The sequence below is a fragment of the Rhinolophus hipposideros genome, assembly GCF_964194185.1.
Source record: "Rhinolophus hipposideros genome assembly, chromosome: 14".
In the NCBI taxonomy this organism is placed as follows: Eukaryota; Metazoa; Chordata; class Mammalia; order Chiroptera; family Rhinolophidae; genus Rhinolophus; species Rhinolophus hipposideros.
Genome location: NC_138060.1, coordinates 61,044,110 through 61,069,626, shown reverse-complemented (window position 1 = coordinate 61,069,626; position 25,517 = coordinate 61,044,110). Strand labels below are relative to the sequence as shown.

The following is a 25,517-nucleotide window of genomic DNA, read 5'->3' as shown; positions in this document are numbered from 1 at the left end:
TGTCAGGCTTCAACCAGAACTGACAACCTGCTTTGCACCTGAGCTCTCTCCTAACAGCTCCTTCTTGTTCCAATGTCTGAGATTCTTCTCCCCAGCCAGACTGAAGCCCTTTGAGGACAGCGACCCAGTTTATACCTCACTCAACAACAATCATCTTATGCCTGTGTTTCAGGTATTATGCAACCTTACAACTTGTGGGCTATCTCCTTGCCAAACTTGAACACTTCTATCCTGGAAATTCTTAATAATGCGTGCTTCTCAAACTCAGTCACAGAGTTTTAAAGACTCTTGTACCAGGACTCAATTCCAGATATTCAGAATGAGAGCCCTGGAGATCCCAGGGCATTTAGAAGCAGCTTACCAGGGAAGGCCACACAAAGCAGATACCACCCCACCACCTCAGAGACCCTGCCTCATCAGCTGTGCTTTCTGTCCTTGACGTTTCCCTCAGCCTCAGTCCCATCTTAAACAAACACTGAAATCTAAATCCTTTAACTCTTTGTTCCTTTCCCCTCCCTACCAAACTCCTTGAACCAGTAACTGACTCTCAGTGCCTCTGCCTTCTTGCTGCCTGTTCATTATTAGACCCACCACATGCCAACACTCCTGGCAAGTGTCTTCTAAATGTCATCAGTAATGACTAGTTAAACTTCCTGAGCACTTAAAATTCCTTAGCTTGACCCAGCATTTGACTCTTTCATCCCTTGGACTCAAAGGCACCATTTTCTCTTAGTTTTTCTCCAAAATTCTAATAGCAACCTCTGCTTTGGGGGCTCCTGCTTTCATGCGGTCCCTCTCCCATGACACAGTCTTCCAGGGGTTACATATATGTCTTTATGATTAAATCTTCCTAGCTTCTGTCTCTGGCCTTTACCTCTCTCCTGGTTCCCAAACTGTGTACCCGACACTAACCAGCTATGTCCCCAAATGTGCCATGGGCACTGCAGTATGTCTCAAATCTGCTATAGGTTTTCTGGTAATGCCTCTGGGGTTCTATTTCCTTTTCCATCCTTCTATGATCCCTGCCTCAGTTCACGCCTTCACTGCCTCTTGCCTGGACTGCTGTAATTCTCTCTTTACTGGTCTCCCTGCTTCCAGTCTCTCCGAAAACAAATTCATCCATCTAAAATAGATTTTCTAAAGCAAATCTAATCAGGTCACTGCTTTGCTTAAAAAATTCTTCCATGGTTCCCTATCACCTCCTAGAAAAAGCATATAGTACAGAGTAGACAGGGTTTTGGGCCTTGCACCAATCGCCTTGCCTTCCATTCCCCTACAGGTCTCTGGACCAATCAGGCCCAGTCACTTCCTGATCCCAATCCTGATCCTGGAAATAATGAAAGAGTAATAAATGAATACCTGTATACCGTGCACCTAGAGTCAATAAGGCAAAAACATTAGCATCATCCTTAACGCCTCTCTTACAAACCTTATATTCTATTCATTAACAATTCATTTAGGTTCTTCAGACATATCCAGAATCCAGTACTCCTCACCACCCCCTCTGCAATGCTCTGATCCAAGCCAGCATCTCTGACAGTGATCTTTAACTTCCTCAAGGCTCCCTGTGTCCTCCTTGCTCTCTACAGTCTATTCTCGCCCAGCATAGGGCTCCTGTTAACTCATAAGTCAGACTATGTCATTCCCCTGCTCAAAACTCCTGAATGGCTCCCATCTGCTTCAGAGAAGCTGATGTCCTCCTCACAGTGACACACGAAGTTTGCTTTGTATGCTACCATCATCTCCACGTTCCAGTCTTTATTACCTGCTGTTCTTGCTCTCCCTCACTCTGCTCTAGCCATAAAAAACTCCCTGTAGTTTCTCAAACCAGCCAGGCACAGACCATCTCAGGACTTTTGCATTTTCTTTTGTTCCCCCCCTTTTTCTGCCTCCCTGCCCCCACTCGGTTCAAGCCGTTGTTTCTCAGTCTAGTGTAGGACACAGCTCCCTGGCCAATCCTGGTATCATGAGACTTGCGCTCCCCTGGGCTGAAGCATTCAATCGCTGGTCATCCATTGGCCGCTCACGGCAGCTCATGGCAGCTCTCACCAGCTACCAGCAACTCATGATGGCTGCCGGCCACTCACGCCGGCCACTGGCCGCTCATGGCAGCACATTGTAGCCCACGGCAGCACACAGCAGCCCATGCCAACCTCTGGCTGCTCATGGCAGCCCAGCTCCAGGGAGAGCCTTGTTCACAATCTTAGCTGTAGAGGACACAGCTCACTGGCCCATGTGGGAATCAAACTGGAGACCTCAGTGAGCCACCCAGCCGGCCCACATTTTCTTTTCCTCTTCCTGGAAGGCCCCTCAAACTCTGCCTGGTATCTATGGACAGAACTCACTCCCTCCTCACCTTCTTAGGTAGAATCCAGTCAACTTCTCAATGAAACTTTCACTCTCCTAAATAAAATTGCAAATTACTCTGCTTCCTGCCCCAACTCTCTAACCCTCTTTTCGGGTTTATTTTTCTCCGTAGCAGTAATCACCACTTGATACACTATGCGTTTCCCACTTACTTATTTTTGTTACAATCTGGAAGCTCCACAAGGACAGGGACCCGTGTGCTGTGCTACCAACTGTGCTTCCAGCACTCGGATGGGTGCCCGACACATAGCAGAGCGCAATCGACTTCTGTTGAGTGCGTGGAGGAATGGGAGCACAGAGAAGGAAACATTGAAGTCCGGAAATACTTCTTGGAGGAGTAAATCCAACGGTAGGCACATCCAAACTCCGCCCAGACCGGTCACGGCCTGTCAAGCTCCCTCAAGCCACGCCCATCGGGGCGGGGCCGCCGCAGGAAGCAGCCCCCCAGGCGGAAGCCAGGCCGGACAGTCTAGGCCCGCCTCCCGACATGTCCCCGGGTCCGGCCCCGCCCACGAGAAAGTGGGTGAAAGGTCAGCGGCGCGGGCTCTGCGGCGCGGGCAGTGGAGCTGCGCGGCGGCGGACACACAGATACACTCACCGACACAGCGACCATGGCAGACCAGGCGAAGCCCATCAGCCCGCTGAAGAACCTGCTGGCCGGCGGCTTTGGCGGCGTGTGCCTCGTGTTCGTAGGGCATCCGCTGGACACCGTCAAGGTGCGAGGAGGCTGGGGGTGGATGAGGCCCGTGCGGGGCTCCGGACAGAAAGGGGGCCGTGGGAGCTTCCGTGAGAACTTTAGAGGATCGCCCTTTCTCTCGTTTTTGGGGTTTGTGGGCGCTGTTCCTCGCCCGCAGAGAGCTGAATGGTGCAGAGTGAGCAGCTTCACACAGTGCAGCAAGGGCTCTGATTTAAAGCTCTGTCCCGGAGCCTCTCCTGACCTTGCGCCACTTTGGAGATGGGAAAGAAAAAGCGCCTCCCCAAAACTCTGACTTCAACAAACCCTAACATTACTAGCAAGGTTGAAACAGGTCATCTGTAAAGCCCGCTTCAGAAAGAGAGCTAAAGACAGAGGCACGGTTATTCTACACATGTCTTTTGACACATGCCTCTGGGGCCAGAGTGCCTCTTTACCATCTTCTTTGCACCTTTCCCCGCCGGAGAGGGGCTTGGCTATCTTCAGCCTGTCATCCTATGTTAGCCTGAGTGGTCTCCTGTGGGAAGCGATGGTGTCCTCAGTGACTGACCACCTGCCAAGGAAAGCCAGTGGCCGACTTTGCCCAATACCAGGCTGACCCTCACCACTCCCGGGTGAGGACCCCGTGGTCAAACTGAGGCTCTGGAAAGAAGGAAACTCCTCATGGCTTGTACCCTCACATCACAGCCTGCCTGAACTCTTCTCTCTGCAGCACTTTCAGCCAGGCCTTGCCTTAGGTTAAAGTCCACACCCTGTGACTAAGCTAGCATTTAAGGCTTCATCCTAGTTTTCTCACCCTATTTCTGGATACACTATTGAGAAAATTGACAGATCAAGGCCATTGTGGTCCTGTGGGGAGCAGACATGAATCTCATAGTGAGGGAAGCCTGTGTAGGGATCTGTCTTATTAGAATGTCAGATCAGGTTTCCTCCACAGGAAAATAGCTTTGGGGTACTTTCTCTTTGCTTGTTTGGGCAACAAGGTCTTTGCTGCCTTACATATAGGAGAGGAGCTGGGCTCATTCCTAGCAAGACCAGGATTAAAGGAACCAGTCTGGTTAGGGATATTGTGAAACATGAAATTAGATATTTATTCAGCTGATGATATATGCTGAGTTAGTGTATTAGTGCTTCCCAGACAGTGGTTATTCTAAGCAGCACTGTCAAGTAAGGGGAAAGAGTTGTCTGGTCTCTTTTCCTACTTAAAAAAAAAAAAGTTTCAGGTATACAACATCATAATTCGACATCTGTATACACTACAAAGTGCTCACCCCCAAAAATCTAGTTTCTATCCATCACCATGCAATTTACCCCCTTCACTTCTCCCCCTCGCCCCAACTCCCTTTCCCTCTGGTAAACACCAATCTGTTCTCTGTATCTATGAGTTTGTTTTGGTTATTTGTTTTGTTTTGGTTTTAGATTCCACATCTGAGTGAAATCATAGGGTGAAATCATCATTCCTGACTTACTTCACTTAGCATTATGCCCTAAAGGTCCATCCATGTTATTGCAAATGGCAAGATTTTATTCTTTTTTTATGGCTGAGTAGTCTATTATATACAGAGGATGCCAAAAAAACTATATCAAAATTGTAATACTCAATATATACCGATAACAAAAGATGAATACAAGTCACATTTGACTTCTGCAACTACAAAAGGTGCTCAAAGTGGTTCCCATCAGCGTCCAGACACTTCTGATTACAGCGAACTACTGCTTGAGCAACGTTGAACAAAATGCCCACTTGTACATATATATATATATATATATATATATATATATATATATATCACACCTTTATCCATTCATCCATTGATGAACACTTAGGTTGTTTCCATATCTTGGCTATTGTAAATAATGCTGCAAGAATGTAGGGGTGCGTATATCTTTTTGAATTCATGTTTTCATATTCTTTGGATGTATACCCAGAAGTGAAATTGCTGAATCTTATGGCAATTCTATTCTTAAATGTTTGAGGCATCTCCCTCCTGTTTTCCATGGTGGCTGCACCAGTGTGCAATCCCACAATAGTGCGCAAGGGTTCCCTTGTCTGCACATCCTCGCCAATACTTGTTATTTCTTATCTTTTGATAATAGCCATTCTAACAGATATGCGGTAATTTTTCTTGGGGATTTTGGTTTTCATTTCCCTAATAATTAGTGATGATGAACATCTTTTCATGTGTCTGTTGCCATCTGTAGGTCTTTGGAAAGATGTCTGTTTAGCTCCTTTGTCCACCTTTTAATCGGGTTGTTTTTTTGTTGTTGAGTTGTATGAGTTCTTTATATATTTTGGATTTTAACCCCTTACAGGATCTATGATTTATAAATATCTTCTCCCTTTCAGTGGGTTGCCTTTTTGTTTTGATGCTGGTTTCCTTTGTTGTGCAGAAGCTTTTTACTTTGATTTAGTCCCATTTGTTTTTTTTAGCTTTAGTTTCCTTGCCTTTGGAATCAGATCCACCCAAACATCCCTCCCTATGACCTGTGTCAAGGAGCTTGCTGCCTATGTTCTAGAAATTTTATAGTTTCAGGTATTATGTTCCAGTCTTTAACCAATTTTGAGTTAATTTTTGCATATGATGTAAGGTTGTGGTCTAGTTTTATTCTTTTGCATGTGGCTGTACAGTTTTCCCAACACAATTTATTGAAGTGACTGTTCTTTCTTAATTGTATGTTCTTGGCTCCTACATTGTAAGTTAATTGTTTATATATGTGTGGGCTTATTCCTGGGCTCTCTATTCTCTTCTATTTGTCTGAGTGTCTGCTTGTATTGCAATACGGTTCCAGCTCTCCTGGGACTCCAGCTTGCTGACTGCAGATCTTGGGCTTTGCCTGCCTCTGTAATTGTGTGGAACCAGTTCCTTATAACAAATATAAATAAATAAGTAAATCGATCTCCATATCCTGTTGGTTCCTTGTCTTTGGAGAATCCTGACCAATGCAATACATAAGAGAATTGAAAACAGATGTCCACATAAAAACCTGTGCACAAATGTTTATAGCCTTATTATTCCTAATAATCAAAAAGTGGAAAAAATGCAAATGTCCAGTATCAGATGAAAAGATAAACAAACGTAGTACAATGGAATATTATACACCAATAAAAATGAATGAAAGACGCATACAGTCTACAACATAGATGAACTTTCAAAACATTGTGCTAAGTAAAAGAAGCCAGGTGTGAAAGACCACACATTACATGATTTCATTTATATTAAATACGCAGAATAGGCAAATCCATAAAGATAGAAAGTAATTTAGTGATTGCTGGGGACTGAGAGGAGATTGGGAGTGACTACAAATGGATGTGGTGTTTCTTTTTGGGGTGATGAAAATGTTCTAAAATTAATTGTAATGAAGGTTGCACAACTGTGAATATACTAAAAACCGTTGAACTGTATGTATACTTTAGTGAATTTTATGATATATGAACTCTATCTTAATAAAGCTGTTTGAAAAACAATAATGGACCAAAGATAAACATGTTGGCTGGGACTGCCCTCATCTGAAGGATTGGCTTCCGTGGGGTTCATTCATATGCTGGCAGGTTGGTGCTGGCTGTTATCAGGCCTTCTTTCTTCTGCACATGGCCTCTCCAGGCTGCTTGAGTGTCCTGATGACATGGTGGCTGCCTTTCCCCAAAGCAAATAACCTGAGATGGAAACAGGTGGAAGCTGACCTTTTATCACCTTGAAAAAAATCACATAGCATCAATACCACCACATTCTATTTGATAGAAGTGATTCCCGTTCCTTTTGAACGGGAAGAGTGTCAAAGAATTAGTGGACATAATTGAAAACCACCATACTGGGTAAGGATGTGTGAGGACTTGGCCTAGGAGAAGACTCAGACCCAGAGAGAAAGAAATGAAGATTCTGGAAGAATCTTCAAGGACTACTCCAATAGACTTGGTCCTCATGTGATAAAAGCAGAAAGAGCAGCAGGAAGTAGCCAGAGGTGATGCCAGGGTTTCAGATCCTGAGAAAGAGGGTAGTTAGACGACTCTGGCATACATGGGACATTCATAGGAGGGTGAGATTCTGGAAGTGATTTCAGTAGGGAGAGATTCTCCAGGCAGTCGGCAATGTAGCCCTAAAGGTGGGGAGAGGAAATCTGGAGATGGCCCAGTGTTAGTCATCACTGAACAACAGCCGAGGCCCTGGAATTTGGGTTTTCTGAAAGGAATGGTGGACCGGAGGAGTAGGGTGCCAAGCCTTGGAGAATGCCTGGAGTAGAAAAGGAGACGAAGGAAATACTAAGAAGGGAGGTTTAAAAGAGACAGTTTGAAGCATTGGATACACCAAAAGATTAAGAAGGACGAGGACCAAGAAAAGGAGGATTAAATCCACCTCACTCCAAAATATGTTTGTTGAGCAACATGCCAGTACAGATGAGAGTGGGGTGGTGGCTTGAGCTAAGCTTTGCATTGGCTAGTGACTGGCATGTCACTGGAACTCACTAGACCCAGTCTCCTCATCTGTAAATTGGGAATACCTATCCCATGGGGCATAGGGGATCCATTAGATAAGAAATAAATGGTGAAAGTAAGTGGATGAGGAAATCAGAGGAAGCGTTGCTCTCCCTAAAAGCATGCTACTAATGACTTGGGAGTGCAGGGTTTGAATAAATTGAAGGAAAGAGAAGTCTGAATCCAACAGGTTAAGTGAGTGCTGAAGACGTACACGGGTGTGGCTTTTCTCTGTTCCGTTTGGCAGACAGTTGGGCCATTGTTACCGACAAGCAGTTTTGATTTTGGGAGATGACTGTATTTTAACTTCTGATTTCAGGTCCGACTGCAGACGCAGCCTGCGAGTTTGCCTGGACAGCCTCCCATGTATTCTGGGACCTTTGACTGTTTCCGGAAGACTCTTGTTAGAGAGGTATGATACCCAGTGCTGGGCATTTCTCTTACTCAGAGGAATACATTCACAGGGTGCATTCGTTACTCCTTCGCAGGGACAGTTCTGCTGGAGGTCTGCCCCACAGCAGCGGCTCTCTCACCATGCCATCGTATGCCCTCCGATTGTCATCGTTCTGGAGTCTTTGCTTGTTCCAGCTTCTGTTTTGTAGATGACTGAAGCTGATAAAATGATTCTCTCCTTTGGAAGGAAGAGTGTAGACCACAGGGAATTACTGAGGAATATTTGGAGACTCAAAATGGAAGAAAATGCAAATCTGGATTAATCAATTTGTCAGAGATCCGTGGCAGAAGTTTCCATAAAGTCTGAGGAATAGTGAGAGAGGCCAGAAGAGTCTTCAAACCCCTAGATAAGGACACTAAATTGGTTTGGAGCTACCAGATTACATAATAATTTTTCAGATAGCTCCTGGAGTGAAAACATGGGATTTTAAAAAAGTTTTAATTACTAATGACATTTATTACTCACTTCATTAGCGCATGTGTGAAAAGACCTTGTCGAGAACTTTTTCTTTGCTTCCTAAAATAAGTCTCATATGAATAAATGCCTTATTAAAAAATAGTCCTTATTAAATATACGGAAACTGAGAAGCAGGTGTCTCTCTGATAAAGAAGATGCTGGTAGCTCATAGACTCAGCCTTGGGGGAGAAGTTGTTTCCCAGGGTTCCTGCAGGACCCAAGCGTCGGAGGAAGGTTTTGCATCCACGAGTGAAATGGTGCTGCCGTTTCCTCCATAAGGAGCTCCTTCTTTTGTCTGTTCCTTCCCGGACAAAGTCTCATCAGTGTCCGAGGAAGACTTTGGGCTTCAGGTCCGCTCTAAGTCCTCTGCCCTTCTGGAAGAGAGGAAGGTTTACATGTCTCTGCCTCAGCAAACATTATTGAGCACTGTTTAGTGTCTGGACAGTGTGCAGGGTGCTGGGGACATAGTAAGAATGGCTTGTGTAAACCCAACTCACTGCAGAGTTGCTCACTAGGCTTCCTTAGTACATATTTGTGCGTGTGTCCCTGGTTTCTACTGTGCCAGACTTAGCTCTGCTTTCCGGAACTGCCAGTTCCATGGTTGTGCTCCATGGAACTGGGTGGGCCAGCGCTGTGAAGAAAGGCTAGAAGTGTTGTTGAGAGGCGTGGCCTTGGCCCCTAGGGTCCCCAGCATCCTTCTGAGTCAGGTGGGGTGCTGTGAGAGGGGCTTTGGAAGGACTTTGTCCCTTGCTGCTTTTGTAGACCCCCCTCAGAACCTTCTTTGTCCTATTTAGCCTTACCTGTGTACTGCCTCTGCACTTTATCTTGGGGGAGCTGCTTATAGTCTGTAGTAGTGTGTGACTTTTGCAGCATCCAAGAGGAGTGCTGACAGGTACAGCTGTGTCCCTTTAGCTCTGGAAAGTAGATTGGTTGTAAATGCCTGGGGTCTGCAGTGCAGCCGGTTCTCCAGCCTGGGCCTGGATCTCCCAGTGTGCAGTCGCACTGTTCACTCCTGCTGCTCGCTCCATAAGGAGCAACTTTCACTTTTTTTGTATTTGTTTTTAAAATTATTCCTTCGTTTGTATTGAAGTGATACAAGCACTTAGTTTGTTACTGAAAGGCTTGTAACAAAGTAGCAAAGCGACCTCTTCCCCACCCCCCATGCTCCAGGGGCAACTACTTTGAGCTTTCAGTGTTGATGCTGTTTCTACAGAGCTACATAATACACATTTACTACTATATTTTATACATTTTTATATGTTTTAGCTTCCTATTTGTGGTAGATGATTTTAACTCTTACGTTACTTATCCCCTCTTTCAGCCCTGCCTACATAATTTTATCACACTTTGTGATTGAATCCAATTCACTGTTTTCATGATTACCACTTCATGTATGTTTCTGTCTGTTAACTAAGTCATGTACTGTGATGTGCATTTCATTTCTTGGGCAACTGTTTGTTTTTCTTGAGGTTGGGTTAATAATTATGTCAATTTCTGTTACTTGTGTTTCTTGGAATCCTCTCTGTCATCCTGTACTCATTCTGCTCTGCAGAATACCTTTCTGTTTGGTTTTCCACACTGCCTAAACAGTAATGAACTGTTCTTCCAATGTATGTTGTTTCGCTTAATTTTTCTTGGAAACATGCCTCCAGGAGACCCCCTCCTGATACTCCCCTATGAACTGGCTCGAGGCACCCAGTACCATCCTGGAAATCCCCTTCACCCCGCTTGGGCCGAATCTTTGCTCTCCCAGGTCCCAGACCGTCCTCTCCCTTGGTTTACTAAACTTGTTTGGTTGGGATATCTTTCTGTCTTACTGTTGTTTTATTGCCACTACATAGTTGCTTTCATTACTAACCTGTACTAGTGAAAATTGATGTGCAGTCTTACCATTGTTTTTAATGATACAAATCCCATGTCTTAATACTTGGAAAAATACAAAAATTTCTTAATCGCCTGTAATCTCACCCCAAGGAAGTCAGATCACACTGTACATCCTGTTTTGTAGCCTGCTTTTTGTTTTTAGTTTTTCACTTAATAGTCTCTTTTCATGTTACAATGTGACTTTATGGCTATGTGATAGTCCATCTATGGAATTCCCATAATTTGTCTCATTTATCTCCTATTTGGGAACTTTTAGATTCATTCCAAAATTTGGGCCTCTGATAAATGCCTGAGATGCCTTTTTTTTTTAAGATCTCTGAGTATTTCTTTTCTTTTTTTTTTTTTAAAGATTTTATTGGGGAAGGGGAACAGGACTTTATTGGGGAACAGTGTGTACTTCCAGCACTTTTTTCCAAGTCAAGTTGTTGTCCTTTCAATCTTAGTTGTGGAGGGCGCAGCTCAGCTCTAGATCCAGTTGCCGTTGCTAGTTGCAGGGGGCACAGTCCACCATCCCCTGCGGGAGTCGAACCAGCAACCCCATGATTGAGAGGACACACTCCAACCAACAACTGAGCCATCCGGGAGGCAGCTCAGCTCAAGGTGCTGTGTTCAATCTTAGTTGCAGGGGGCAGAGCCCACCATCCCTTGCAGGACTCGAGGAATTGAACTGACAACTTGTGGCTGAGAGCCCACTGGCCCATGTGGGAATCGAACCGGCAGCCTTCAGAGTTAGGAGCATGGAGCTCTAACCGCCTGAGCCACCGGGCCGGCCCTGAACATTTCCTTAGAATAAATTTATAGACTCAGAATTTCCTGATAGCAGGGTATACTACATATTGCCAGATGTTCTTCCAGAATGGAAGCTGTTTTCTATTTCTTCCAGCAGTACATAAGAGGACAACTATTTCTGATAAATGTGGTAGTTTTCTTCCTTTTAAAAGCTCTCCTTGCTTGGCGGGGAGGTGAAGGCAGGAAGCCTCCGGTGAGTAGACACAGGCTGCTTCTCTGTTTCAGGGGTGTAAAGGGTGGTGGTGTCTGTAAACAGCTTCTGCTTCTGTAATTCCTTACAGGGCATCTTCGGGCTATATCGGGGCATGGCTGCCCCCATCATTGGGGTCACCCCCATGTTTGCCGTGTGCTTCTTTGGGTTTGGTTTGGGGAAGAAACTGCAACAGAAACACGCAGAGGATGTGCTCAGGTGAGTACTTACAGGCTTGGGGCACTTGACGCTTCCCTGCATGGTGGTGTGGTATGAGTTGGAGGAAAGGCAGTGGCTGTCCTCCCGGGCTCCGAGGCTGGCTCCTGGGACTCCGCATGAGGGAGCTACTTGAATTTCCTTTACCCTGTGAACCGAAAAGGGAAAAAGCCCTTTGCCCCTTACCAGGTTGTCATCATTCCTCCTGTGAGGTAGTGTCGCTTACTGGGGATATTAGTATTCCCAGCCCTGAAGGTGTTGAGAGGTCTGAATGCTACACTGCGTGTCAGGTGCCCAGAGCAGTACCTGCTGCTGCAGTAGTGACAGCGGCAGCCATGTTTTCCATCACCTCGTTGGGAAAAGGGAGGTTCCCACTTTTCTTTCACTTCATTTTTCTAACATGATTGTAATTATTACAGATATTGGTTTCTCTGTTAAAGAGAAATAAATTAGTGTATTTCCTTTCAATAAACTTTAAGAAGTTGGATTGGCTATGAAGAGGCAGATGAGTGAGAATTACAGCTCCGGGTTGACATAGTACTAAATGAGAACAGACTGCTTGGGATGCAGGGGAATTCTGAGTGGAAACAGGGTGTTAAGCACTCTCAGTCTGAGCTGTGCAAGGTGACCCTTGGGAGGGACTGCAGGTAGCACAGGACACACACAGGCTGCTCAGGCTTGGGATCCAGGAACTCGGGGGAGGTAGCCCACGGTGCCAGGTGGTTGTTTTCTGTCACTACTTCAGGCCACAGCAGGCTGAGGAAGGGTCTAGGATGTACATAGAGATGCTTGTAATGGGACACTCTATTTCTGGTGTCCTTGTGACCCTCGGAAGGTACCCAGCTTCTGTGAACAGCCACAGGTGGCCCCAAATGTGAGTGTGTGTAGGGTCCTTTGAAGCTGTGTTTGACTATTGGCAATCCGAATGTTCCATGGATCACGCCTGTCTGGGTACCATCCCTGTTTGGCCCTTTCTCAGCATCTTCTAGCACATTCCTTACAACTGGCCTGGCTGCCCCTCAGCTTGTGGAGGTGGCCACAGCTGTGCCCCCGGCCTTGATGCTGTTCTGTCCTGCTTGAACCTTGGCTTAAAATGTTCCCTGGCCCTTGGTGATCCTGAGGTGTGATTGGAGGGGAGCTGGGGGTCGACAGAAATCCAGATCCTGGGTTAGTGGCTTTTTTCCATAACAATGCTGAATTTTACAGATGGGGAAGCAAAGCTCAGAGAGGCCTGGAAACGTGGCCATAGCCATTGTCCATGGCAGGCTCAGGGAAGGAAACCATGTCTCACTGTAAAGCTTCTCCCAGGGGTGAGGCCATCGGAGAGAGCAGATGGGCCTCTTTTGGCTCTTGGCACCAAGACCCCTGCCCTGGGAAGTTGGACATCAGAACATAGTACCCGGAACTTGGCTTTGTGTGAAATATGATTCATTTGTGCTGGGCTTAACCCAGACCAAGTGCTTATTTTTCTTACAAAGTCATCCTCTGCTGGGATTGCCTGTCCTGGGTGGGTAGTCACAGGTGCTTGCCTCCGGTTTTTGTTTTCAATACAGCTACCCCCAACTATTTGCAGCTGGGATGTTATCTGGCGTATTCACCACAGGAATCATGACCCCTGGAGAACGGATCAAGTGCTTGTTACAGGTTAGGGTGTGAGCTGGGGTGGGGGATGTGATGTGAGGGGGGACGGCTAGCTCTTGCCATTCAGTGTATAATTTTGTGTGAATGTTTATGTCCCTTCACCCTTTATAAAGGCTTCAGGTCGGGTGTGCCAAACCCTTTCAGGATTTTCAGGATTATGGAAGCAATCATAGTAGAATCAAGAACGGACCCATCAAAATGTCACACCTGTGCCGTGTCAATCCCTACGCAGCCACTCTTATTAGCACCTGCTTCAGGTGAAAGGGAAGCTGCTCTTGCCCAACATCTGCTCTCTGTACCGACTGCCCTCAGGCTTAGTGACCTTAGAGCTCCTGGCCTGTTGCTAGGCAAAGGGTGAGCGGGCTGCCTGGCTTACCACACAGTATTCCTTTTAAAAGAGGAATGTTACCACATTTTTCTTCAAATGGCTAAAGTAATGTAACACACAATTAATTCTTGTTAGAAAATATCGATTGTGCAGAGAAGCACAAAGGAAAAAAATTCTTTGTATTTATTACCCATGATACCGCTGAGGTAACCACTGTTATGTTGTGTGTGAATTCTTCTTCTTTTTGGTAAACATGTATGTTAAGAAATGTTATCTTTGAAATAAAATTGAGTTAGTTTTGTAACCAACTTTTTTCACTTGACATAATATTTTTCTATTATTTTTTTCATGCATCATTTTCTGCATCTTATTTCATTACATGGCTGTTATTTACCCAGTCTGCCCTTATCTGGGGGTATGACAAATTATATGCCATAGCGAACATCTTTGTAAATAAGATTTTGTACACGTGCCTGATTACTTTCTTAGGATGAATGTCTAGAGTTGGAATTAGTATGTATAAAGCGATATACTTTTTAAGGTTTTTAATGCACATTACTAAATGGCCCTTCTACAAAGGCCTATCACTTTCTATTCCTGTCATTAGTATACAAGGGTGCCCATTTCCAGCAGACTGCAGTATCTAATTTACAATCTCTGCCAGTCTGATAGGTGAAGAATTTGTATTTTAATTTTTTATGCTTTTAATTGGTGGTGAGGTTAATTATTTTGATGAATATTAGTTGTTTGCATTTTTCCTTTGTGACATGCCTGTTTGTGTTCTTTGCTCATTTTTTTCCTAAATTGATTTATAAAACCTTTGGACATATTAAGGTTATTAATTACTTATATGCAGCAAGTCTTTTCATGGTTTACATCTGTTATTCAATTTTGTGTATTTTTTTAAGTTAAACTTTTTATTTTGAGATAATCATAGATTCAGATGCAGTTGTAAGAAATAATACAGAGGGGAAAAAAGGAAAGAAATAATACAAAGAGATCCCATGTAATGTTTACCCACTTTTTCTACAGTGGTAACATCTTGTAAAACTATAGTACAATATCACACCAGGATGTTGACACTGATACTGTGAAAATATAGAATATTTCCATCAGGCCGAGGATCCCTTTTATAGCCACATCCACTGCCCTTCCCCCCTCCAGTCCTTAACCACCCCAGCAACCATTCATCTGTATTCCATTTCTATAATTTTGAAATTTCAAGAATGTTATGTCAATGGAACCATACAGTATGTAAACTTTTCATATTGGCTTTTTAAACTCAACATAATTTTCTGAAGATTCATTCATATTGTCGCACGTACGAATAGCTCATTCCTTTTAAGTAGTTCCTGGTGTGGATATACTGCGATATGGTTAACTTTTCATCCATTGAAGGACATGTGGGTTGTTTCCAATTTGGGGCTATTATAAATAAAGATGCTGTAAACATTCATGGATACAGATTTTCCTGAGAGAATAAGTCCTCGTTTCTCTGGGATAAATGCCCAGGAGTACGGTTGCTGAGTCATGTAGTAGTTGCAAGTTGCAAATGTTTAGTTTTTAAAGAAACTACCAAACAGTTTTTAGAGTGGCTGTACCACTTTACATTCTTCCAGCAGTGAGCAATGTATGAGTGATCCAGTTTCTCTGCATTGGTGTCATCACCATTTGGTGTCACTACTTTTAATTTTAGCTATTCGGCTAGGTGAATAGTGATATCTCCCTTTAATTTCTATTTCCCTAATAGCTGAAGATTTTAAACTTGTGTGCTTATTGGCTATCTGTATATCCTATTTGGTGAAATGTCTGTTCATGTTTTTTGCCCATTTTCTTTCTTTCTTTTTTTTTTTTGTTTTAAGATTTTATTGGGGATGGGGAACAGGACTTTATTGGGGAATAGTGTGTACTTCCAGGATTTTTTTCCAAGTCAAGTTGTTGTCCTTTCTTAGTTGTTGAGGGCGCAGCTCAGCTCCAGGTCCAGTTGCACTTGCTAGTTGCAGGGGGTGCAGCCCACCATTCCTTGCGGGAGTGGAACCGGCAACCTTGTGGTTGAGAGGACCCGCTCCAACCAATTGAGCCATCCGGGAGCTCAGCGGCAGCTCAGCTCAAGGTGCCGTGTTCAATCTTAGTTGCAGGGGGCGCAGCCCACCATCCCTTGCGGGACTCGAGGAATTGAACTAGCAATCTTGTGGTTGAGATCCCACTGGCCCATGTGGGAATCGAACCAGCAGCCTTTGGAGTTAGGAGCATGGAGCTCTAACCGCCTGAGCCACCAGGCCGGCCCCTTTTGCCCATTTTCTAATTGGATTATTTGGGGTTTTTTTGTTGTTGAGTTTGGGAGTCCATTATTCTAGATAACAGTGCTGTATTAGATATGTGGTTAGCAAATATTTTTCTCCCAGTGTATAGTTTGTCTTTTCATCCTCTTAATAGAGTCCCTGGAGGAAACATTTTTAATTTTGATGAATTTTAGTTTATTAATTTTTCTTTTGTGGATGAGGCTTTGGGTGTTTAGGGCATTTAGGGTCTAAGAGCTCTTTACCTAGCCTGAGATCTTAAAGATTTCCCCCTCTATTTTTTTCCTCAAAGCTTTGTTCATAGTTTCACGTTTTACATTTAAATATGTGACGCAATTATGAGTTAATTTTTGCATAATATATAAGAATTAGGTCAGAGTCCTGTTTTTCTTTGTTTTCCTTATGGATGTCCAATTATACCAGTACCATTTGTTGAAAAGACTTATCTTGCTTCCACTGAATTGTGTTTGCACCTTTGTTAAAAATCAGCTGAGCATATTTGTATGAGTTTATTTCTGTGGGTTCTCTATGTTCTTTCCTTGACGTATATGTCTATCCCTCCACTAATACTACACAGTCTTGATTAGGATAGCCATAAATTAGTCTTGAATTTGAGTAGCTTGATCCCTTCCACTTTATTATTTTAAAAAAATGTTCTAGCTATTCTAATTCCTTAGCATTTCCATATAAATTTTAGGATAATTTATAAAATTGAGAAAAATCTTGCTGAGATATTGATAGAAATATGTTAAACCTATAGGTCAATTTAGGCAGAATTGACACTTATTATTTTGAGTCTATCAATCCATGGACATGGTATGTCTCTCCATTCATTTAGAACTTTAATCCCCCCCCCAATTTATAAAGATGTTTAATAACAGCATTATTTTCTATTAAAGAAATACAAAGTTCAAATGCCCAATAACAATTATGTTTAACATTTGGTCTACATATGAGCACAGATAATGGCTGCTGAGTAGATACTGGATTTGAAATTTTCACATATAATTGTGAGCTTGTCTGTTTCTCCTTTCAATTCTACCAGATTTGCTTCACATAGTTTGCAGCTTTTTTGTTTCATGTATATACATTTAGTATTGCTATGTCTTCCTGGTGGATTGGGCCTTTTATCACTAATGTTCCTAATATTATCATTATGTAATATCCCATATTTTTGCTTAATTTGTTCTTTCTTCCTACCTGGTGTTCCAGTGTTTCTTCTTTTATCGTTTCCTTTCTATTTAGAGAACTTATTTTAGCCATTCTTTTGGGGTAGGTCTGCTGGTGACAAATTCTCTTAGGTTTCCTTTATCTGAGATGGCCTGATTTCCCCCCTTTATTCCTGAAGAATATTTTCGCAGGCCGTAGGATTCTGGGTTGACAGTTCTTTTCTTTTAGCCCCCGAAAGATGCTATACCATTTTCTTCTGCCCTGCCTGGTTTTTGCTGTCATTCTAATTGTTTTGTTCTATAGGTAAGATCCCTGTAGAAGTATACTCTTAAGATTTTTTCTTTATGTTTAGTTTTCAGAAGCTTATTTGTGATGTGTCTTGGCATGGGTTTATTCTGTTTAGTGTTCACTCAGCTTCTTTTTTTTTTAAGATTTTATTGGGGAAGGGGAACAGGACTTTATAGGGGAACAGTGTGTACTTCCAGGATTTTTTACAAGTCAAGTTGTAGTCCTTTCAATCTTAGTTGCAGGAGGCGCAGCCCACCATCCGTTGTGGGAGTTGAACCGGCTACTTTGTTGTTCAGAGGACGCACTTCAACCAACTGAGCCATCCGGGAGCTCAGCAGCAGCTCAGCTTAAGGTGCCGTGTTCAGTCTTAGTTGCAGGGGGCACAGCCCACCATCTCTTAGTTGCAGGGGGCGCAACCCACCATCCCTTCTGGTAGTCGAGGAATCAAACTGGCAACCTTGTTTGTGGTTGAGAGCCCACTGGCCCATATGGGAATCGAACCAGCAGCCATCGGCCTTAGAAGCACAGAGCTCCAAACACCTGAGCCACCGGGCCGGCCCCTCACTCAGCTTCGTGAATCTATGTTTTGCCAAATTTTTGAAATTTTCAAGTTATTTCTTTGAGTACTTTTTTAGTCCCTCCTTTTCTCCTCTCCTTCTGGGACTCCAAGGACACAAATATTAGATTTTTTTTGTTACAGTCCCACAGGTCCTTGAGGTTCTGTTCAATTCATTTCAGTCTATTTTCTTTCTGTGGTTCAGATTGGGTGTTTTCCATTGCTCTGTTCTAGTTCACTGATATTTTTTTTCTTCTCTCTTTATTCTGCTGTTGAGTGACCCATCCCCTGAGCTTTTAATTTTGGTTATATTTTTCAGTTCTAAAATTTTCACTTGTTTCATCCTTACATCTTCTCTTTTTGTGCTGAGACTTTATTTCTTTGCTTTGGCTTTGTATTGTTTTAAATCTGTGTCAGACATATTTATACTTGCATATTGCAGGATTTTTACCATGGCTGCTTAAATCTTCGTCAGACATGTCTTAACATCTCTGTCATGTTGGTGTTGGCATCTATTGCTTGTCTTTTTTCTTTCAATTTGGGATCTTCCTGATTTGGGGTATGATGAAGGATTTGCAACTGAAACCTGGATAATTGCATATTATGTTGAGACTCTGGCTTTTACTCTCTGTTTTAGCTGGCTTTTTCTGACACCACTCCAGCAGGGAAGGGCAAGATGCTGCCTCATTACTGCCACGTAGAGGAGAGGTAGAAGTCTTGGTTCCTCATTCAGCCTCTGTTGACACCTGAGGGTAGGGCACTTCTTTTTACTGGTGGGTGGGTATGGGAGTTCAGTGTCTCTACTGACACCACAGGATGGGAGGGCTCTGATCACTGGCTATCAGGGACGAAAGTCCTAGTTCCCTACTTGGCCTTCTCTCACTACACCCTGGCAGCATGGTAGGTGCCTTATTACAGCCTTGCAAGGGTAGAAGTTAGGCTCCACACTTGGTCCTTGCTGGTGTGGATGGGGGTAAGGCCACAGTTTTTCTTGTGGTGTTTGGCTGTAATCCAGTGTTTATTGTCTAAAGGTTTTCTGTCTTTCTAGGCTGTCCATTTTCTGGTCATCTGTCTAGAGAATACAGGCTGTTGAGGATTCTTTTTGGTCTGTGTCTGTTGGCATTTCCGGACTGCCAGTTTCTTCAGCTCCAAGTCTGAGATGTATCAAAAAGAAAATCCCAGGAACTCGCCACCATGTATGTCATTCCTCAAGTCCCAAGGTCCCTCACCAGTCTGCCTTCTGTTCTCCAAACTTTCAGAGTCTTCTTATGTTTGTTTAAAAAATAGCATCTAGTATTTTTGTTGTACTTAGCAGGAGGAGTAGAGAAAAGTACTTCCCTAAAAGAAAAGGAAGTCTGTTTATTGATTTTGACTGAGGGAATGTCTGTTATCAGTAGCCTTGTCCCTCAATCTTTCCCCTCGTGGATTCTTCTTTCTGCATTATGCCTGAAGTCCTTTACTGCTCCTAGATGAGACAGTCCCTATTCATATGCTTGTTTTACACTCCTCCGCTCGGCTAGGTGACTATTTTGTATCTCTCCTCTCTTCTCAAACCCCCATCCTCAGTGGATGACCTGGCTTCCTACTTCACTGAGAACACGAAACCGCCAGAAGAGGACTTCACCAGATGCCCTCCATCAGTGCTACCCACCACTGGAAGCTGCTGTTACATCCATGGCTACCCAGCTTGTTTCCAACAAGGATGGCCCATACTTCTGCCTGACCCCACCTCCTATTTGTGTACTGGACCCCATCCCATCCTGTCTTGCCCATCCACAGACTCGCTTCAACAATTCTTCTGTCTTTTTCTTTCAACATCAGTTTTTGTTCTGCGCTGGATTGTTCTCACCAGCAACAAAAGCATAAACATTCTTGTATTTTCACCTTAGAAACACAAACTTCTCTCTATTCTACTTCCCATATCAATTTCTGTGCTTCATGTCTTTGTACCCCCTTACATCAAAACTCTGTGAAAAAGTAATTTTTTTCCTTTTGTCATTGTCTCTAGTTTCTCTTCTCTAATTGCTAAACCCACTTCAGTCTGGCTTTTGCCTCACAACTCCAACAAAAGTACTTTTGTCAAGGTCACCAGTGACCTTTATACTAAGCCCGATATTCAGTTCTTGGTCCTTATCTTTCTTGATCCATCAATAGAATTTGACTCAGTTGATCCCCTCCTCTTCTTTGAAGAGCTATCTTCTCATGGCCTCTGTCTTGATTTTCCTCCTGCCTGCTTGGCTGCTTCTCTGACTGTTGATTCACCGTCATCTTCTTGATCTTTCAATGTTCATGTGTACAGGGCTCCGTCCTATTACACTCATTTTTTTTGATGATTTCTCTCCTCTTGTATCATGACTTAGACACCATCTATATGCTGATGATTTTCCAGTGTTTATCTCCAACTCTGACTTTTCCTGAACTCCAGACTAGTTTATCCAACATTTCCATATGGATGCTCATAGGCACCTCAAAGTCACCATGTGCAAAACTGAACTGGTGTTCCCCAATACTGGCTTGGCCTGCAACCTTCTGCAGCTCAGTTGGTGGCAATGCTATTCTTCTAGGTGTTCATCCCTAAAACCTACATTCCTCTCTTTCTCCTACTGTACATAGCCCATCTGTTGAACAATTAAGTTGACTTTCAACATATCCCAAATCCATTCCTTCTCATCACCTCCATTGCACCCACATCGCTCCAGGTCGCCTTCCTCACTGGCCAGGACCACTGTGAGGGCCTCCTCACTTGTTTCCCTGCATACAACCTATACCGTACATGACAGTGAGAAGACGACTGTCAGTTCTATACCCGAGCCTCTTTGGCTCCCCATATCACTGGGTCCTCTGGTCACATGGTCCTCCCTGCTGTTCCTCACACTACCAGGTTCTCACGTGCCTGGATCATTTGGGGAAGTTATACCAAAAAAAGCCATTAGTACTCAATTGACATTGTCTTAAATTTATTATTTTTAGAAAAATTGACATCTTTCTGATTGAAACTTTTCCTAATCAGCATTATGACTCTCTGCATATCTACCTCTTCTTTTATGTCCCTTGGAGATGTTTTAGAGTTTTACATATGCAAATCCTATTGCTTGATGCACATATATTTTATTGCTATTTTGAATGGGATTCTTTTCCATTGTTTTTTGACTGGTTAATGCTGGTACTTAAGAAAAATTATTGGACTTATATTTTTATTTTGTAAGTGTTTCTCCTTGGAGCTGTCAACACTGAACTCTTTTTCCCACTTTAATTACTCTTTGGTTGATGCCCTGTGTGTTGCGAGTCCTTTTGGCTCTGTACCTGTTGTGGATCCTTCACGAGGCTGTGTCTGAGGTAATATCTGTGATTACCTCTGCCTTCCCTCAGGTTCTTGGCTCTTAGGCCCTGGGTCCCCGAGGCGGGGACGGGGGCCTCTCCTTGGCCCTCTGCTGGCTCTGCCCAGGACCTCTACCCAGGCACTTACACCTCTGAATGCAATTTCCAGTTCACCTTTTCTTAACCAAGCATCCTGATCAGTTAGGGCTTGGAATGGATTTGGTGTTCAATGGATATTTGTTGAAACAGAGTAAGTGAATGACTGAAGTATTTGTCTCCTCCTTTCTAGACCTTCAACTAGCTTTAGTGGGAATGCTCTTGTATTTGGGAGCGTTCCTCAACTTACTCTCCAATTGCTCTGTTGAATTATTTTTTTTAGTCAGTGTATATTTTGTGATATTTTCACCTCGTCTCATTCCCCAGTGACTTCCACCAGTGTTATATGTTCCACATAACTATCGATTTGACAGTCAAATCTTTCATTGGTCTAATGCATAATGACCACTTCCATACTCACTTTGTCATCTTCTGTAACCCACCGAGTCTGTTGACTTTGATGCTCTTGCTGACTTGCTGACTCTTCCCTCCCTCCCAGATCCAGGCTTCTTCAGGGGAAACCAAATACAATGGTACCTTGGACTGTGCAAAGAAGCTGTATCAGGAGTCTGGCATCCGAGGCATCTACAAGGGGACGGTGCTCACCCTCATGCGAGGTAAACTTTGAGGCCCTCCACCTGAGGTCACTTTGGGAGGCTTACCTGAGATGGACTTGCTATGGATGGTCTTTCCTGGATCGCCAGATTAGCCTTGGCACCATACATGCCACAGCTCTGACAGGGCTGGCGCCGTGTATCCTGGTTTTAGGCAGGCTCACCTCTGTCCATCAAGGACACAAATGAAGATGGGGGGAACCTTCCATTTTTCTAGTCGACTGGCCCTCTAGGGTAGAAGTCATGACAGCGGCAGTTGGAGGGGAGTGGCAAGTCGGTAGAAATTGTGGCTGGAGGGATGAGTGGGAAGAAGGAGTGACTTAGGAACAGTGGGGCTCTCCCTGGTTTCTAGAGGCATGTCCTGCTGGGGTGGCAGTAGGAGAGGCAGAGATGGCCCCACCCTTGTCCTGAGATGGCAGCTTAGAGAAAAGCCAGATACTTGCTGTGGTTATAGCTGCTTGGAGTGGGCATGTCATTGGGACCACTGCGGAGGGACTTTGGAGATGAAATGATGGCATATGTGTTTACACTCACACCAGTGCTTGCCCCAGGGCAGCATCTGGTCACTGCAAAGTGATTACTGCAAGTGGGAAGTGCTGCTGAGGAACTTCTCAGGAAACCTGGATGGATCCAGTACCAAGCATGGCTCTGTTAAGTTCAAGAAATCTCTGAGTATTTTATATCATTTAATTGACCTCTTTCTTACGATTAATAGATGTTCCAGCCAGTGGGATGTACTTCATGACATACGAGTGGCTGAAAAATATCCTCACTCCAGAGGGAAAGAGGTGAGGAGAACAGAAGAACTGAGAAGTCGTGGGTAGGTTGCCCTTCCTGTGAGTGGGTCTGGAGGCAGAAGTGGGGACTGGCTGCCGGCTCCCATGTCCCCTTTCTTCTTGCTGCTGCTGAGGCCCAGCTGACATCTCTTACTCTGTGCCTCATCCAACGGAGCAAGCATTTGAAACAAGTGCAGGAACCCTCCTCCAAGGAGTGGCAGCTGCCGTGTCACAGGAGCCCTGGCCTTGGGCTTTCTCCTTCTCTATAACTGCCCTGTCTGCCACTGGAGGGATGGTCTGAAGGCCACCCTCACAACCTTTGTCTGCTTGTGGTTGGTATTCTGCAGTGTCAGTGACCTCAGCGTGCCTCGGATTCTGGTGGCTGGGGGCGTCGCAGGGATCTTCAACTGGGCTGTGGCAATCCCCCCAGACGTGCTGAAGTCCCGCTTCCAGACTGGTTAGTGGAGGGTAGTGGGGAGGGTGGGGGTGGAGTAGGTCCGGGAACTGGCTGCCCCTGGGGTACTCAATCTCCACAGCGCACCCACGGCGTCTATCTGCCCAGCGTATCCCTTGCAGTCATTTGTGTTCTAGGAACCTAGACTCCTTTTCATGTCGGCCTAAACACCAAATAAGTGAGACAAGAAGTAAATCAATTCTCCGTTTCCCACATGAGCAGAAGGACTGTTTTATTCTCTCAGCACCAGTAATCCAGCCATTTGTGTCTGTTTGTCCCAAGGTGAATTGTGTTGTCTGTGGACTGGTCCCAGATGACTTACAGTATGTCCTCTCCCTGGTGCTGTGACCCTGCAGGAAGACTTGACTACAAGATTGTGCTCATGTGTGTCACCATGGTCAGGTCAGGAAGCTTCCTGAAGCCTTAACAGTTGGGTTCTGCCCACAGCACCCCCTGGGAAATATCCTAATGGTTTCAAAGATGTGCTGAGAGAGCTGATCCGGGATGAAGGCGTCACATCCTTGTACAAGGGCTTCAACGCAGTAATGATCCGAGCCTTCCCAGCCAACGCAGTGAGTGGCTTGCAGGGGCTGTTCTTTCTCCCTTCGGGGTTCAAAGCAGGGTGCAGGTGGGCTGACTTTTGCTTGCTCCTGGGATTCGATAGGGGGCCTCAGTTTACCTAAAATCCACCCTCAGCCAGAGCCTCCTAATTTGCTCCCTGTCCTCCTGAAACTGTCAGGAAGATTTGCCTTTGCGATTCTCCAAGGTGAGGGGCCGTGATTTTCTGACCTGGCTATCAGAAGTGGGCAGTTGTGAGACATACATTTTCTTCTCCTTCTGGGAATGAGAAAGCACAGCTTGATTCCCTGACCTGGGGTGGGAGTGAGGTCTCAGAGGGTTCTGGTCCTGTTGGGCCAGCCAAGCATGGTGCTGGCGTCTCTGAATAGTCACAACTCCTGCTGCCTTTTCTCTTCTTCCAATCCCTTGTCAGGCCTGTTTCCTTGGCTTTGAAGTTGCCATGAAGTTCCTTAATTGGGCCGCCCCCAACTTGTGAGGCTGAAGGCTGCTCAAGGCTCTGGATGCTGGAAGCTGTTACCGAAGAGGAGCAGTGGGCAGGACTAGGTCATCCTGAAGGGAGGGGGATAGTGGGATCAGAGCTCTGTGCATGGACTTGTTGAGACCGTTTTTGCCTTAATGCCACCCTCTACCTGGTATAACTTGATGTGCTGTTTTGAAACTTGAATTCACTCTTGTCTATGTAAGGGATCTCAAGAGGGAGATGGACTAAATAGCTTCTAGACCAGATACCACGTGTGGCCAGAGTATGTCTACTGGTTGACTACTATCCCTACTGTACCCAAAATACTCACCTTGAAAGAGGAATTCTCAACCTATCACTGGATGCACTATGCAGGTTTTCAACTAGCTGACCAGGAGCTGGGGTCCTCTTTGATCCCTAGCCAGGAACACCACCAGACTTCCAGGGTACTATCCTATCCTGGCCTGCACGTGGGGATGTGGCCTTGAGACCCACGTCTGTCTGTCAGATGGACTGAACAACTGTAGCCACAGATAGCCTGATAACAGTAGGGTTGATTTTTCCTTTTTTAGTCATACAAGTAATTAAAGTGGAAACTAGAGTGGCCTAATTTCCCAGGAGACAGTGGAGAGCTTTCCCTCCTACACAGTGAGGAGAGAGTTTTGAATCAACAGTCCCAGTCTGCTGGGATAAATGAGAAAGCCCAGGCAGGGAATAGAAGGCTCTTCTTGCATGCTCTTTTCTCATGAGACCCCCCTCCCCATTTTAACAGGAAACAATAAATACATTTTTAATTTTTGCATTGTGTGAGACTTTTTTCCTTTTCATTGGGGGTCATTTTAGCAGGCAGGCTGTGGCCTTGGTAGAGGCCGCCAGGGATCCAGTGTCTTTTCCTGATTCCTTCAGGCAGGGGCTCCAGTAAGAGAAAGGGGGAAATTTTGGCCAGTCCAGCCTTCCCTGACTGCTCCAGCCTCAGCTGCTTGAGGGAGGGTGGGGTGGGGTGGGGCTGGGCGACTTGGTTGGTAACTGTTCCCACAGCCCTCAGTGCAAGCCTGGCATGCAGGCCCCACAGCCCTAGGCTGCAGCTCATCAGGTTATTCCTTAGCCCCTCTGCCCTCAACCACATACCGTATTTTTTTGAAAATAAGACCTAAGCGGAAAATAAGCCCTAGCATGATTTTTCAGGATGACATGCCTGAACATAAGCCCTAATGCATCTTTTGAAGCAAACCTTAATATAAGACTCAGTCTTATTTTCAGGGAAACATGGTAGGTGCTGAGCTAACAGGTCAATTGTTCTAAAAGGCCAAAACAGTCCTGAGTTGTCCTATGGGCTTTGGTGATCTGATGTCACCAGCCTGGCTTCACTCATCAGGCTGAGGATGATGCCCAGGTGCTGCCCGAGAAGGTGAGAGA

The 25,517-nt window shown here is 44.7% G+C and overlaps 1 protein-coding gene across 2 annotated transcripts; it reads left to right on the top strand.

The window, feature by feature from the left end:
- The first annotated feature begins 2,855 nt into the window (after positions 1-2,855).
- SLC25A20 (solute carrier family 25 member 20) lies at positions 2,856-24,899 on the top strand. 2 transcript variants are annotated; one of them, XM_081072037.1, is made up of 9 exons: positions 2,856-3,083; positions 7,852-7,944; positions 11,397-11,524; positions 13,075-13,165; positions 21,724-21,835; positions 22,548-22,620; positions 22,956-23,065; positions 23,510-23,634; positions 24,054-24,899. In XM_081072037.1, the coding sequence occupies exons 1-9, from the start codon at positions 2,979-2,981 to the stop codon at positions 24,114-24,116; spliced, it is 900 nt and encodes a 299-aa protein (XP_080928163.1). In that variant the 5' UTR covers positions 2,856-2,978; the 3' UTR covers positions 24,117-24,899. The 2 variants fall into 2 exon arrangements, with proteins under 2 accessions (XP_080928163.1, XP_080928162.1); XM_081072036.1 differs by having other exon boundaries at positions 21,718-21,835.
- The last annotated feature ends 618 nt before the right edge of the window (positions 24,900-25,517 follow it).

Excerpts from the sequence above, each read along its gene's own strand:
- SLC25A20 (XM_081072036.1), top strand. The coding sequence starts at position 2,979 with ATGGCAGACCAGGCGAAGCCCATCAGCCCGCTGAAGAACCTGCTGGCC. Across the intron at positions 11,525-13,074 it reads CACGCAGAGGATGTGCTCAG|CTACCCCCAACTATTTGCAG; the intron begins GTGAGTACTTAC and ends TTTTCAATACAG. Across the intron at positions 23,066-23,509 it reads GAAGTCCCGCTTCCAGACTG|CACCCCCTGGGAAATATCCT; the intron begins GTTAGTGGAGGG and ends TTCTGCCCACAG.